Here is a 14,991-nt window from a genome sequence, read left to right on the forward strand (position 1 = left end):
GTAAGCTTACCGTACGCTTACGGTAAAAAAATAAAAATAAAAAAAACACTATCCACACTTACCCCACCCCCTGTGCTTTTGGTGGCCGCAGGCCACCAAATGTGCAGGGCTTATTAATAGAGAAAAAAAACGTAATTTTGGCAACATGAAATTATAAAATCGAAATAAAAAAAACACTATCCACATTGACCTCACCCCCTGTGCTTTTGGTGGCCGAAGGCCACCAAATGTACAGGGCTTATTAAAGTTGATAAAAACCGTGCACGGAACGAACTGCGTTAAGTGGGCGCGCACGCCACAAATGGCGTAAAGTAACTTAGCATTTAAAAAACCGTACAAATTCAATGAAAAAACCATAGGTTTCACACACGTTATAGTTAGGAAATAGCATTTAAAAAACCTTGCTAATTCACTGAAAAAACCATAGGTTTCACACATGTTATAGTTAGCTGGACATTTTACTGATAAAAAACCAATGAAATTCCCCCGTTATAGTTACTGTAGGCAACTATAACTCACGCGACCGTAATCCTCTGCTGATGACATATGTGTCTTTATGAAAAAAAAATATTTGTAATATATGTATAGCTAAAATTTAATGGAAGAAGATATGGGCAAATAAGTGTCTAAATACAGTATTAGCATCAGCAGAGGATTACGGTCGCGTGAGTTATAGTTGCCTACAGTAACTATAACGGGGGAATTTCATTGGTTTTTTATCAGTAAAATGTCCAGCTAACTATAACATGTGTGAAACCTATGGTTTTTTCAGTGAATATATATATATATATATATATATATATATTTGTTGGTCAGCTTGTTTTTTACAGCCTCATTTCAGTTAGAATGTTTTGTTAATGGGACATATGTGTTGTAATGTGAATGTAATTCAATATCTGTCATGTCTATTTTGTTCTAGAACACTTGGGTAGAATAGGTTCTAAGTGATGACAGGTTGGAGGAAGCTGTTCTAAAGGAGAACCTTGAGTCATGTATTTGCCTGGGGCTGTAATAAATATGATACTCCTCCATTTTAAGTTGGATTCTTGGAATTCTTTACTATAGGGTGGGTGTTTGTTCTGAAAGGAGTGGATAAACTGAGTTGTTCAATATATTGTACCAAGCTCAGACTGTGTGACATCTGCTTTAACACTCTCCTTGTCTCGTTGCAGGTGGTACAGTTGAATGTTGAAGCAAGACTAAGTGGAAATGGACCAGCCACATCATGCCAAACAACTGCTGCTTCAGCTGAATCAGCAGCGAGCCAAAGGTTTCCTCTGTGACGTCATCATTGTGGTGGAAAATGCCCTCTTCCGCGCCCACAAGAACATCCTGGCAGCAAGCAGCATGTACTTCAAGTCCCTCGTCTTACACGACAACCTCATTAACCTGGACACGGATATGGTTAACCCAACCATTTTCCGCCAGATATTAGACTTTATCTACACTGGGAAGCTCCTGTCCACGGAGCAGCCCGGGGAACAGAACTTCAGCGCCCTCCTCACTGCAGCAAGCTACCTCCAATTGCACGAACTCGCCACCCTCTGCCGAAAGAAGTTGAAACGTTACGGAAAGGCTTTTTCTGGGAGACTGGGTATCCATGGCTTGGGCCGGCACGGCCGCAGCCACAGACTCTCTGCACCTCCGGTCACTTCAGCACGGTACCCTGGATATAGTGAACGCAGCAAGGGGTCCCATGCCAAAGAACTGCCGAAGGGGAAAGCCTCTGATGAGGAAATTTTTCATAGCAGCTCTAATCAGGAAAACTGCCACGCTTCACTCCACAGCAGCAGCAGCAACACTGAAAACATTAATGGAAACGGGTGTGACCAAGAACTTGGCTTGGACCTGTCCAAGAAAAGCCCCCCTCTCTTCACTGCACACGCTCAAGATGACTTGCCGCCCAGTGAGAGTCAGCATGGCTCACCACAGTCGGCCTCTGTCTCTGCAGCCAACAGTGCCTCATTTGAAGACTCCATGACAAACCATGTCTCGGGGTTGATGGATGGGGTTGCAGAGCCCATGGAGCTGGAGTCCACTGAAGAGAACCATGCTGCACCAGAGAACGGCCATCACAAAGGCCACCGCCACTCTGCACGAAAAAGGGATTGGGGCAGTAAAAAAGATTGTGGCCAAGGAGGGGAGGAGTGTGACTCTCTTCCTAACGGAGTCATTGTGGGCCCTTTAGCTAAAACATCAGAGCATGACCCAGGTGGACCCTACAACTCTGCACCGCCCTACCAATGCAAAGAAGAGCTTGAGAACGGCAAGGATAACAGTGAGGACAGTGGTCAAAGCGAGAACGAGGAAGGTGGGCCTGCCAGTTCCAACTACATCTACAGACAGGAGGGTTATGAGTCCGTTGCATTTGGTGACAACCTGTATGTGTGCATCCCATGTGGGAGGGGCTTCCCCAGCTCTGACGAGCTCAATTCACATGTGGAGACACACACAGAGGAAGAACTTTATATCAAAGATGAGGACTCCTACTGCAAGGAGGAAGCAGAGGACCTGTCTTCTACCCCAAATCAGGCATTCAATGCTGAATCACGGCCTTTCAAGTGTGCTATCTGTGAGAAAAGTTACAAAGATCCAGCCACATTACGGCAACATGAGAAGACACACTGGCTCACTCGACCGTTCCCGTGCAACATCTGTGGCAAGATGTTCACACAGCGCGGCACCATGACGCGGCACATGCGCAGTCACCTTGGCCTAAAGCCCTTTGCATGTGATGAGTGCGGCATGCGCTTCACAAGGCAGTACCGACTGACCGAGCACATGCGTGTTCACTCAGGAGAAAAGCCCTACGAATGTCAACTGTGTGGTGGGAAGTTTACGCAGCAGCGCAACCTCATCAGCCACCTGCGCATGCATACCTCTCCGACATAAGCCAAAGACTCCAAAGATTTCCAGCGAATGTGCTTCTCTCCCAGCCGTGGTGGTTACCTTTCTGTAGACTTTGCTGCTTAAAGGGCATATCACGTTCCAGTTCTGTCATGGGTAGACTGCTTAAAAGGAAAGGGCGAAAGAAAACCCAATGAGCTTTAAAGAAAACACCGGGGGAGGGGTTGGGGGGAGGTCCAAAGCAGAGTTGATGCCACTAGCCCAAAGCCCCATTCCATTTCTCTTACCTCAACCATCTGTGTGTAAAATATATATGTGTATATGAATATATATCATACACACACTCTTATTTCATGCCCCAGTGTCATCAATTGTTATATAAAAAGGGAGTGAAGAAGAAACGATAAATGTTGCTTTAAAGTCACATTTAGCATGTCCCTTTCATTCTCCAAAAGGGGGAGATTTACCTTGTTTGCTGCTGCCATCTTAAGGGGAAATGGTGTGGGGGGTTCTGGGTCCATTTTGTGGATGGTTCTCCTGCTGGATATTTTCTAGCATGTATTTCTGTTAGTTTTCCCTATCAGTAGTTGACTTTCACCAAACATCTTGGTATTTTGCATGTGCAAGTCAGATATGGATATTCCAAAGCGAAAGGGTGGGGCGATCTCCATTTTGTGTTTATAGTGAAAACCAAGTAACCTCAAATGTTTCTGATCCACAGATCATTTCTCTGACTGGTAACCACTCCGACTATCCACATATCCTCAAACATAGGAAACCAGCCAAACGCAGGTTACGCTGGTCTGAATGCAGTAGCAAAGGAAGGTCTGTGGCCGGACCTTCCTGTGGACGTTAGGCTGATACCGGAGTGGGAGGCATTGTAGCAAGTTTGCTGGACTTGGGTTCACCCACCCTAACCCTCATGCACATACTTTTCAGTGGGAGGCAAAGGGGCAAACAGTGACTCTGCTCCCTCAGTCCCTCCCCACAGAGTAGGCTTTGGTCTGCCTTTCACATTGGTATGTCAGGACAGGCTTGCTACAAGTGACCACCCCTAACCACCCAGCCACCGTTCTTGGTCGTACCCGTGACTGGCTGACAATTTGGATGCCCTGGAATTTCTTTTTACAGTGTGAAAGAGGGTCTTGACTTTTACACGTTATGTATGGGTGTCCTTTGAGGAACAGAGGTACTTGTTTATTAATGAAAAACACAGTAGTAACGTTTATTATGTGAATGTTTGAACTGGAAGGTTCTGGGACTCTTCTTGGGTTTTTGTTTTGAGGTGGGTGTAAAGGCTGGACTTGATAAGAGTTCTGTTCGGTACTTTGTTTTGTGTGTTTGTGTATGTTTAGCGTTTCTCTCCTCACTAAGAGTGAGCCTGGTGCAAGTCAGGCTCCCTACCTTTGCTACCTCTTGAAATATTCAGAACAGTAAGACAGATAGTGAAAGATTAGATGGTGTTTTTTTGTTTATATTTTTCCTTACATGTAATTAACTGTATGAAATAGAAATTAAGTTTGGGATTTTTTTACCACCCAGTGTTCATCAACCAAGTTCAGCTAAACACGTTACAGCAACGCTTGGCCAAAGAAAGGGATTGCTTAAAAGTTTAAGATTTCCACCCAGCACAGGCCGGAAACCTGTACCCTTTAATGATGTGAGTTTAACATAGTTTGGATTTAGGCTAGGGTGCTGGCTTACGAAGGTCTATAAAATGAGAGGGCCCGGTCATGCTTATCAAAGCTATTTCGTTCCAGACCAAGGCCAGCAAGATCCCCATAATCCAGCGAGTTGAATACGCCTCTGCATTTCTCTCCAATGCTCGCACTTCGACACGTAGGATTTGGAGATAGAGGCAGTGGGTTAGTATTCAGGATATCTCCTCATGTGTCATACCAAACTCTGACGCAGTTTTGGAAACAGATCTGGAAATGTCTGCAGGAAATGCTGTTTTTCTGACAGTCTACAAGACTGTGTCATCTATGGGTTGCATTCGGTTCTAGGTTGTCTGTGAGCCGTGGTAGCCCACTGTACGTACTTGATAGGTCTTGGATTGATATTTATGTGCCATGTATCAATGGGCAACTTTTGTCTGGACTTTCGACTTCTAAAATGCAAGCACAGAGTGCAAAGCACTTAGACAAACCAGAGCGTTTCAGGTCGTCCTCCTTCAAGGACAGGCAAGCACTAACATTCCCCTGAACATCTGCACAAGTTGTCACAGCCAGCAGCTGCTATCACTTCGGAGGCCTCACACTTCTGCCAGAAACTTCTTTGAAGTTTTAGCCTCCATCCCCTCTCCACGTGCACACCCTGCCCTCACCCTTGACTTCAGTTGGCGTGACCTTGTGTATAGCTCTCTGGTTGGTGGAACTCGGTGGTAAAATTTCTCTGCAACTAGGGAACATCCCTTCTGAGTTGAGTAACGTTTACAAGAAGTCATTTTTTGTTGTAGCTTGTTATCATTGTCCAGTTATGTGAAAGGTGCTCCTCTGCTATGCTCACCTGAATTTATGCGTTTATATTTAATAGACCAAAAAGGAAGCATGTACAAGTAAACAAAGACATTATACGCTTTATTTCTACCACAATTTGTTTTTTGCTAGAATAGATTAGAAAACCGAGAGAGACATTAAACCAATGAGACAAGAATGTAGGCTGAAATTCAATTTAGTTCACGTGTAGCCTTGGTAGGTGGTGCACAGGGAGAGTGCTGCAAAACTCTATCTCATTAGCTAGGCAGCCACTGTTACACTAGAGTCGTGTCAAGATTGGCAGCTAGACAATGGGCATTGGCAGAGCCAAGCTTTCTGATTTGTAGCATGTTCTGTCTTTAGCTTTTTCAGGGACAACAGTGAATGTAAAACAGAACTCATCACCTTGCCAAAAAAGAGAACAGCCACATCTAAAGAAACCAGAGGAAGTGTCTCTTAGAGGGAAGTTGAATGGCATGTGGAACCTCTTCTCCAAGACATTATGCGGGGATGGTGTGGGCATTCCTCGTTTCCCGTTTGTTTCCTCTCCCCAAAGATTTGTATTTTTGTTGTTGCTTTTATTGGGTTGGGATGCAGCTATGGTTTTTTTCTCAAACTGATGTTGTCAATGTGAAGTCATTGAGTCCAGAACTTCAAAATAGATGAATAGATTTTTGTGAAAAAACAGGGTACATGGGGTATCAATGTTTTTAAGCACACTGCTTTCTTAACAGTGGGGTGCCAAGACGTAGGCTAAAGCTAATCTCCTGCCATTTGAGAAAAACTGATTCAATAATTAACATATGCCGCTGATAAGAAGCGCTGTGTCAAATTTGTGTCTGCAACAGGCTGTTTTAGTTTGGAAATGCAGTGTTAAGAGGTTGTCTGCCTAGTTCCGCTGGTGATTAACTTCCCCCTTCACAAGTCTATGAAAATGAAAAAAGAGTTACGGTGCACTTTTAGTTTGTTCAAATCTCCTATTTGTGTGAACCATATAGACTATTTACATTCCACTCCTGGTTGTGGTGTCATTGATGTTAAAAACTACATTGATGCCCGGTGTTTTACGCTGTCAATGGCATAACAGGTTGCAGCATTTGACTACCATGAAAACACTTGGTGGGCTCTTTTCACTGGAGTTTCAGACCTTGTCAGATGCCCACCGCTTGGTGTAACTTTTCCAATTCAATTGGCTGTGGCCATATTAAACGTTCTAAGGCCTATTGTTGTGTTCTCAGTTTTAAAGGTCTTACTCTGAACTCTAGCAGATGTACAGAACGGGATGCTAGGGAGTGCAGATGTCAGAAGAAATCCTACAAGTATCCATGAATGTTTGGTAACGAGGCACAAATTCGAGGGACTTGGGAGTTGCAATTTAGAGACTGCTTGTCTCACTCGGGTTTCCTTCTATTTGGCTGTGCAATTTAAAAATATGATTTACGTAGTGTTCAAATGTATGGATCCCTGCACATGTTTGAACTCAAATTGCTTAATATATTGCAAGATTCTGCAACATATTTGCAGCAGTTCCAGTTGTTATTTTGCCAAGCTTGATTGCATTATTTAACAAGTAAAATTGTAATACAACACTAGCACTGCAAAGAGGTGTTATAAGGCTTGACTATTTATTGTCAGTGACATGAGGTATCAGTCATGGTTGCAGACTCACCAGGGAAGTCCCTTCATTAGGGACTAGCCTGGGGTACTTGCCTGTGAACTTATTTTAATGTCATGCTCACAAGACTGATGTCCATGTGTGAACAGTTTAGTTTAAAAACGGCATTAAAACAGCCTCCTCCAAACCCAGTCGTGGCCAGAGTGGATTTCAATGCTTCGGGAGATAACAGCGATAATTGCCTCCCCTTACAGATTTTTCAACATGGAGACCCTTATCTTAGAGATAGTAGAATATTTGTGTTACTGCACATTAGTACAGTTAAGTCATGTAAAATTACTGAAGTTGTATTGGTGTTAAAATGATCGCTCATTTTCAGCCGGCAAATCCATGCAGTTAAGATAACTGATGCCAATGTGTTCCAAAGATGTCTTTTCCTTTATTATACTCCTGTCGATGTTTTAGAATATGTCCCTGTGTCGTAATATTACCACCTGGCTGCGTACTGCTGTCCACCATAAAAACTCTATTACCAGCTGCAATATATGGAAGATTGTGTTTTACAATGGAACATAGAAAACCTTTGATTATCCCTGTGTCCCACTGGTTGGGCAGTTGGTTTGTGTTTTTTTGTACTGCTGGATACACTATTTTGAAGATTTTGGACTCAATGGTTTTTACAAGAGCCTTCTGTTGCTTTCTTTTTTTCAGCACTTAAACAACGATGACAAAATGTCTGTGTACAGCAAGCGTATTGTACAAATAGAAATTTGTTTTTTTCAAAGTAGCTGTATAGAATTTTTGTTCCATGGAATGACTATTGAGAAAAACATTTCCAAACTGTGACAGTAATAATAATAATACTCAAAACTTCAGGGATTGTTGGCTTAGGCGCCAAACTCTCAACTACATTTGTACGACATAGTATTGTATCAAACAATTTCTGTATTTTAATGAAAAAGCAAAACACTAGTTTCATATTTAAGATTTTAGAGTTTTTTCGGGGTTGGGGGAAGATTACTCTTTTTTGTGGGAGGGTTGTCAGGTTCACAGAGCTTCGAGAGAAAAAAAACATTGACAAAAACATTCACAAAGGCACCAGGCAGCTTAAATAAATGCTTTAGTTGTTTTAGTTCCAGAATGGTTTCGGAATAACAGGAAATACCAATTAAGTAGCAAAAGTTGTATATTAAATACAAAGAAAGAGCTCATACCCAAATTCACAAAACTATTTTTAAACCAAAGCACATTTTGAATGAGTGTAGAAACCTTGCTAGGCTCAGAAAAAGATACTAATATATTTATCTCATTGTTTACATAAACTTTTACAGTTTCAGACCTCAACTGATCTAGGGGCCAGTCAAAGTTAATCTTTTCCATTTCTATTTCTTGCTATTGATGATAGGGAAAGTAGTTGGAATAATAGCTATCTACCCGCATTCCATTACAACCCATGGGTTGTGTTCTGTATTTAGATGCATGAGTAGTCTTCATTGTGCGGGTGACAGAGTGTTGGATGACTCTTAAAAAGGCATTAAAGCACTTTGTAGCTAGGTTTCTCAATGTTTTGGGAGCAGTTTCCATGTATTCTTTGGGTAAATTCCTTCAAGAGTCCTATCTAATATTCCTTGCTCAAAACAAAATTACATAGCAAGACATTTCTTCAGCCACAATGGGTGTTCATAAATACTCTGGGGTGGTCGCTGGGCATACATTTAAACGTTTTTAGGGATTCTGCATTAGTTGACAAATTACTTCTTTATAGTTTTGGCTGGAGACTGTTGAATATGTAGTATTTATCACATAAAATAACCCCCATGGAAAAAATAACTACAGCATGACTTTGTTGAACAATGGGTTGTTGGAAGGAATAGTTTGATTCTTTTCACCACCAATAACTCTACTTGGTTTTTCTAAAATAAGATTCCTTTCCTCCAGCCAGGGCATTAGCGCCCTTCAAGCCTTTAAGTGCACATTGAACATTTTCCAAGCTGAAATACACAGCGTTCCAGTGGAAGCTGAGAATGAAACTGGTCAATGGCATGTGGTACATAGCTTACCTTTTTTATGAGAACCATGTGGTGTTGCTAATGGTACTGTTCTCTGACCAGGATTTCTTTAGGATGGTGCCATTATGGAGAAGATTTAAAGAATAAGATGTAAAAGGCATAGTATCACCAAAGATCTCTCAACACGATTTAATGCTTTATTGTTGAATACAAATACCCAAAAATGAAACACTACAACAACCTTTACCTTTCAAGCTGCATGCTCGAGTCCATGTGGCACCACTGTTAAGCTGGCATGGCAGCATGGGCACAATCTTTCCTACATTTCTGGTTTAGAACCATTGGGAAAATAACCCTATTGCAAGATTTTTTTCAAAAACACATTTCAATCAAACAACCAAACTAGTTTATTTCGTAGCATTTCATATACTAGCCATGTAGTATGTGATATTTTCTGGAATGGCGTGTCCCAAAGTACCACATAGATACCTGCTAGCTCACAATGGGAAATCTTTCTGTAAGCTGAGTATTGTCTGATAGTACTCTCTTGTCAGCTAACTAGAAATGTATGAAACCTTACTCACACTGGTCTTTCTTACTTTTTAAAACCTTCACATTGCTGATAATCTCCAAAGTAGCTACAGATAGCAGGCCCCAGTAGAAGAGATACCAAGGAAACAAGTCAACAGAATATTGCTGAAGCCAAAAATAAATAAAGTGTTACAGAGAATTCAAAACACAAATGTAGTCTATTTTTTTAATTTTTATTTAAAAGCCACTTCAAACTCATGAAGAGGTAACCGAAAATGGGATATTAATTTTGCCTGGTCTTCAGTCTAACAAAGATGGTGCAGACACTATTTGACAGTGTTGTTTTTTTGTATCAATATGTATTTGCAGTAATGAATGTATTTATTTCTCAGCTCCTGTGCACACCTGTTGTTTTGCAAGGGGAAATAACATTAAAAAATCGATCTAGAATGTGGCTTGCAAAGTTAAAGGCACGTGTACAGGGCTGACTCTACAGGACTTTAAAAAAAGAAAAACAAAAAAAATAACTAATCTCAGAGACTCACAGCATAGCCATAAACCATAAACCTGTGAAAAAACAGTGCAAGGACTGGACTTTTGTAGCTTTATCTAGAAGAGGAACTTCTGTTTTGTTTCTGTATTTAATGTGTCCACGTTACAGTATGCTCTTTTTCAATGATTCCTGTTACTGTTGTTTTCTTTTCTCTCTGCAGAGCACTGTCCTCCAAACAGTGCTGATTCACAGTCAGGATTATCAGTATTTACTGAGTCACTTCAGTTGTGAGAAAAAAGGAGTTTCGTCCAGTTGAGCACTTCCCGGGCTTAGTAGAAGCCAAATTGGGTTGGGAGTGATGAAGGGAAAGTGGCCGAGAGAAGAATAAAGGTTTGGAGATGTGTTCCTCAATTTGCTCCCCAATCAATACTTTTTGTAAGCAATAGGAGTCTCAAAGCTTGAGTCATAATTATCAATTTGGCACAGTCCAGTGATATGCAGTTCCTAAATGTCTGATTCACCCCGTGGTGCAATACCAGCAGAACATCTCAGGAAGTAACCGCCATAACCAAGGAGACACAATATGTGTCACTAGTACATTGAGCAAGTTGCAAAACTGTTCATGCTCTATTCCAGTGTGATACTCAATTCTTTTCTCAAAATCCTTTCTGGATGGAGTCCTGTATGCTGATTTTCATATGTACAATACAGATGTAGAAAGGAAGAAGACTAACTGAAGACAAATCCTGTCCACACAGTTTGCATCTTTTCCAGAAAGCAAGATGTCTTTCAAAACATAGTTTGTTCTATTTCATTAGTTAGGTTGCACATCCCAGGAGAGTTGAATTAATTAAAAATAAAACAAATGCACAATGCACTGTTGGATTCACCTAGCAAGGAATTTGTCTTAAAAAAATTGGAAGATAAATTTATCTAGGGAATGTTTTGCATTGTGAAACTACCTCATGTTTTACTTTCTGGTGTATTTGCATTCAACGATTGGAATGTGGTGGATGACGCTAGGAATCCCTCTCTGCATTGTGTTGATTGGGTCACGTCGCATGCAAAGAATGTTTCCAAACAGCCACTCGCCATGATGCCACGCTGAGAAACATTTAAGAATAAAGTCTGTTCATTTGAAATGTCACCTTTTCAAATCCCTCTTGATCTTTGAGAAGTGTATGTCTTGTGAAAGAACCTAAAAGGTCTTTTCACATTTCGAGTTTATCTCTACATTCACTCCTTTCTGATGGAACCCATTTTGTAATCTTAAAATGTGTGAGAGTGAATCTATTTGTAGAGATACATTAGCCAATGTGTAATAGGTCCTATTCACCAACCTTGTGACCTTAAACCCTATCCCTCTCCACGAGGTGAGCAGTGCCAGGTTGCATCAGTCCAACCACTTTTCTAGATGTTAGAAGTTTCAGGGCCTTTCCATGATCCCAACAAAGGCTGATACAGGTCCGATTATCAGTTAACAGCCACACTTGGAATTCCGTTTGTGATTCTTATTAAAATCTTTTTGTGTTATGAAAGGTAAAACTGCAAATAGCATTTACCTGACGGATTGATGTGATTATGAAAATGCTTCCCTCTTTCATTTCATGCTTTGTGTGGATACAGGTTTTAAATGTTGAGAACCAGTTTACATAAATCCCCAGGCTTTCAAAGGATATTTTTAACACCCCTGATCCTTTAGTGGTTATTCAGGTGCATTTGTGTTTTCTGAGTCCTGACTTAAATTAGACCACTGCTTGTATTGGAGTTTGTCTGCATAAAAATGCATTAAATTGCCCTTTTTGCAGTAATGCGAAAAAGAGGCCACATGACCTAAGGACCATAATTTACAAAAGTGAAGATGCTTAGTGGGCCCATGTCAGCTTCACTTTACATGGCATGTATGCTTTGTTGTGGGTTGGCGGAGTTCTGAGCAGTTCTCATGGAAGCCATTTTGACGGATAAGAGGATAAAAATAGACCCCTAGAGCTTAATGCAGTTAATGAGTTTGCATCCAGGGAGCTGAACATATGCACTGTCACCCAGATTTCCCCTTTGTGATGTCCTGTTCCAGGAAGTGGCAGACCTCCACTCTAGAGACTAGCAGCTCCCTGAAAAGATGCTTCTCTGGAAGAACTACTAAAAAGGGCCAAGTTAAAATGATCGGACTGTACAGTTGAAAACCTTTCACAATTCTTGTTTTACAATGCATGACATAAGGATAACACATCTTTGCAACAAGTTGTAGGTCAAAATGTCAGTGGGTAGTTGATTCGTGCTTAACCTCTGCGAATATTAACAATCCAGTCATGACTCCTTGGTAAACTTCTCCCACAGAGATCTGTATATGTGTGTTTTAGAGGCGAGCTGGGAAGTGAGGCTAGTAGCTTCCCAGATAAATCCATAACCATTGGAACCTTATTATCCACTTGTGCTTGAGGTCTGTTAAGGTTTAATCGGTTCACAATGTAGTTTGGAGGGGGTAGAGGGATAGGGGAAGTTTACCCAGTGGCTCCTCAAACCATAAAAATGGAGGATGCACATCTTTCTTTAGCCTATGGACGGCAGGGCCCGGGACGCGGCTCTAAAGGGATGATACTCCTTTGTTCTGTTTTCTTCAGAGCTTGAATTCAGGTCAGAGCCACGTTTTGTTGTGGCTCAATCTCAAGTGTCATAAATAATTAAGAGGATACATAAAATCTAATAATTATCTCAGCCTATGGACATTTGCAGTCTTAATGTACAGTGATGATAAACTGTTATTTTATGATCTTTTCATTAAAAGCTTGATTGAAAACGATATTCCTGTGTCCCAGCTTTTCTTCAGTGTTATGTGTTTATTATGCACTCATCTTCATGAAAAGGACAGCCATGGCAGTGAATACTGATAGCAAAAGAAGCAGGCAAGGTGTTAAAAGAAAACCACGCTTTTTGCTCGCCATTGTGTACTGCACGATCAAGCCTATTTCATCATTAGCGCCCCAGTGCAGTTTCTGTTTTTTACATGTCATGTGGTCAGTAAGTGGGTGACCCCTGTGGCCTGTATCGGGGCTTTGGTTCAAGCTGTGAAGGCAGAATTGTGATACTCTGAGCACCTGCTGTAAGTAAACAGGAAGCTGTTGGCCTGTGCACATCACCATCAGTGTGGGTATATGTACCCTAGGTGATGCTCTTTTTCACTCTTTTGCTCTGAAATAGTTATCTTTCAGGCACATTGTGGCCAGTCGACACACCACCAGTAATTTACTCACATTTTGCTCCCATCATACAGGTACTCTTATCAGAAGACTGATGATGGTTATTAGTTTGTCATTTTGTGATATTTTGTTTTCCTTTTCTTGTTCGCAGTCATATTTTTACGCCTTAAGTTTTTAAAATATTTATGGGTTTTAGAATCTATTGTGTGAAAAGGTCTGATGGCCATTGTGATGCCTTAAGAATAAGCATACCGCAGGTCATAAGTATTTATGAATAGAATAGATACAAAATTATAACAATAAAATCTGCTAGACAGCTCCTACTCCACTGTACCACTACTTCATTCTTGCGTTTTAGCACATTTTAGCTGGCCGTCTTGTCAACAGTATTACAAAGAGATTGTGGATATTTAATACACATTAAAGGTTGGCTTGAGGAGCAGGGCAGTAAGTTGGAAAATTCTTAGGCCAGTTGTCAAGTAGACAACACAATGCACTGCTTTAAGATGTGGAGCTAAAGACTAAGGACGTCTTTACAATGGGAGCAACAAAGGCCACGGGACACCAGCATGTTAAAGGTGTCTGTAGCAGGGGCGGCTGGTGGAATTTGAAACTGGTGACGCGTATGCAGAGTGAATCAACGCATGCGAGCGCAGCGAGCGAGGCTGGCGGCAATAAGGGGGATTCGGGGGGGGTTCTCCCCCCCCCCCCCCCCCCCCCGTGAAGAAATTTTTACAAAATTGGCGTCTTTTTGGTGCGATTTTCAGCACTATATCTGTGATAAATGGACTAAAAATTCAGTAGTTCTAGGCATTCATAAAGGAAAACTCAACCATTATTTCTGAGAATTTCTGGGTTGCCAAGCAAGTCTGACTTCTGAAGAGGGTTAGGGTACTAAGCAAGACTACTTGGGCTCTACCCTTTCCAATAGAAAACACTAGTTAGCGATGTGAACAAGTTCAATGGACAAACCTGGGGTCTAGGCAGAGTCCCTCTCCTGAGAAAGAAATTTAAAAAAGATTGGCAAATGGTGCATTTTAAAGCAAATGAATGCAGCGATAAAGCAAGGCTTATTAAGAAGTGGGGACGTATAGTCTTGAAATATTAAAACATTAAAAACTGCCCTGTGTCTTCTTGCATTAATTTCTTCAACAGTTACTGTAATATGTAAATTGTACAGCATGACAACTTTAGCCCTTTAAAATGTATGCTTAGCTTGCCCAGTGTCTTGCACTGCATGCAGCATTACCTTTGGAAAATGCTTGCTCAGATCCACCACTCCACAGAGCCAGAGCAGACGGCTGCTGCTCCTCCCACCCAGGACTGGAACAAGCTTCCAATGCACAGCACAGCCACCTCCTCAGTCCTTGAATTCCACAAGAAACTGAAGACATGGTTCTTTACTAGACCTCCGACTCAATCAGCTCAGCTCCCTTCTTAGCTAGCACCTAGATACCCTTAAGGGTGAGGTGCACGCTCTACAAATAGTCGTAACAACATAGCAAAGGAGTCTGCGAAGGTCGCTTCTGGTGGAGCACCGCTAGTCATAGTGAGGGAAAAGTGTCTTCGTGCACAGGCTTTGCTACGGACAGTTTTTTGCTTAGCTGCTAATAGGCCTCAAGCGTTTCCCCATCTGACGTCCATAACACTGATATGAGGCTAGGTATTTTTCTCTGCATTCTTGTAAAGTGCTGCTCAATTTATAAAGGTATGAGGCCTTGGAGGTAGGCCCATATGTAACCTGTAATGTCACATTCAGCCATCTGTTGATGTGCTCGCGCATGATCAGCTTACTCAGCGTGAACTACCACTTTACAAGGCA

General features: G+C 41.6%; 1 protein-coding gene across 4 annotated transcripts in view; it reads left to right on the forward strand.

Moving 5' to 3' along the window:
- HIC2 (HIC ZBTB transcriptional repressor 2) overlaps nt 1-12,772 on the forward strand; it is a 246,049-nt gene extending 233,277 nt beyond the window's left edge. For all 4 annotated transcript variants that reach the window (XM_085636147.1, XM_085636149.1, XM_085636150.1 and 1 more), the window contains one exon: nt 1,173-12,772. In XM_085636147.1, coding sequence (XP_085492273.1) covers nt 1,210-2,892 — 1,683 coding nt within the window. In that variant the 5' untranslated portion in view covers nt 1,173-1,209 and the 3' untranslated portion in view covers nt 2,893-12,772. The remainder of the gene's footprint in view (nt 1-1,172) is intronic.
- Nucleotides 12,773-14,991: the final 2,219 nt, after the last annotated feature.

This window comes from Triturus cristatus, chromosome 11, assembly GCF_964204655.1.
Source record: "Triturus cristatus chromosome 11, aTriCri1.1, whole genome shotgun sequence".
Lineage (NCBI taxonomy): Eukaryota > Metazoa > Chordata > Amphibia > Caudata > Salamandridae > Triturus > Triturus cristatus.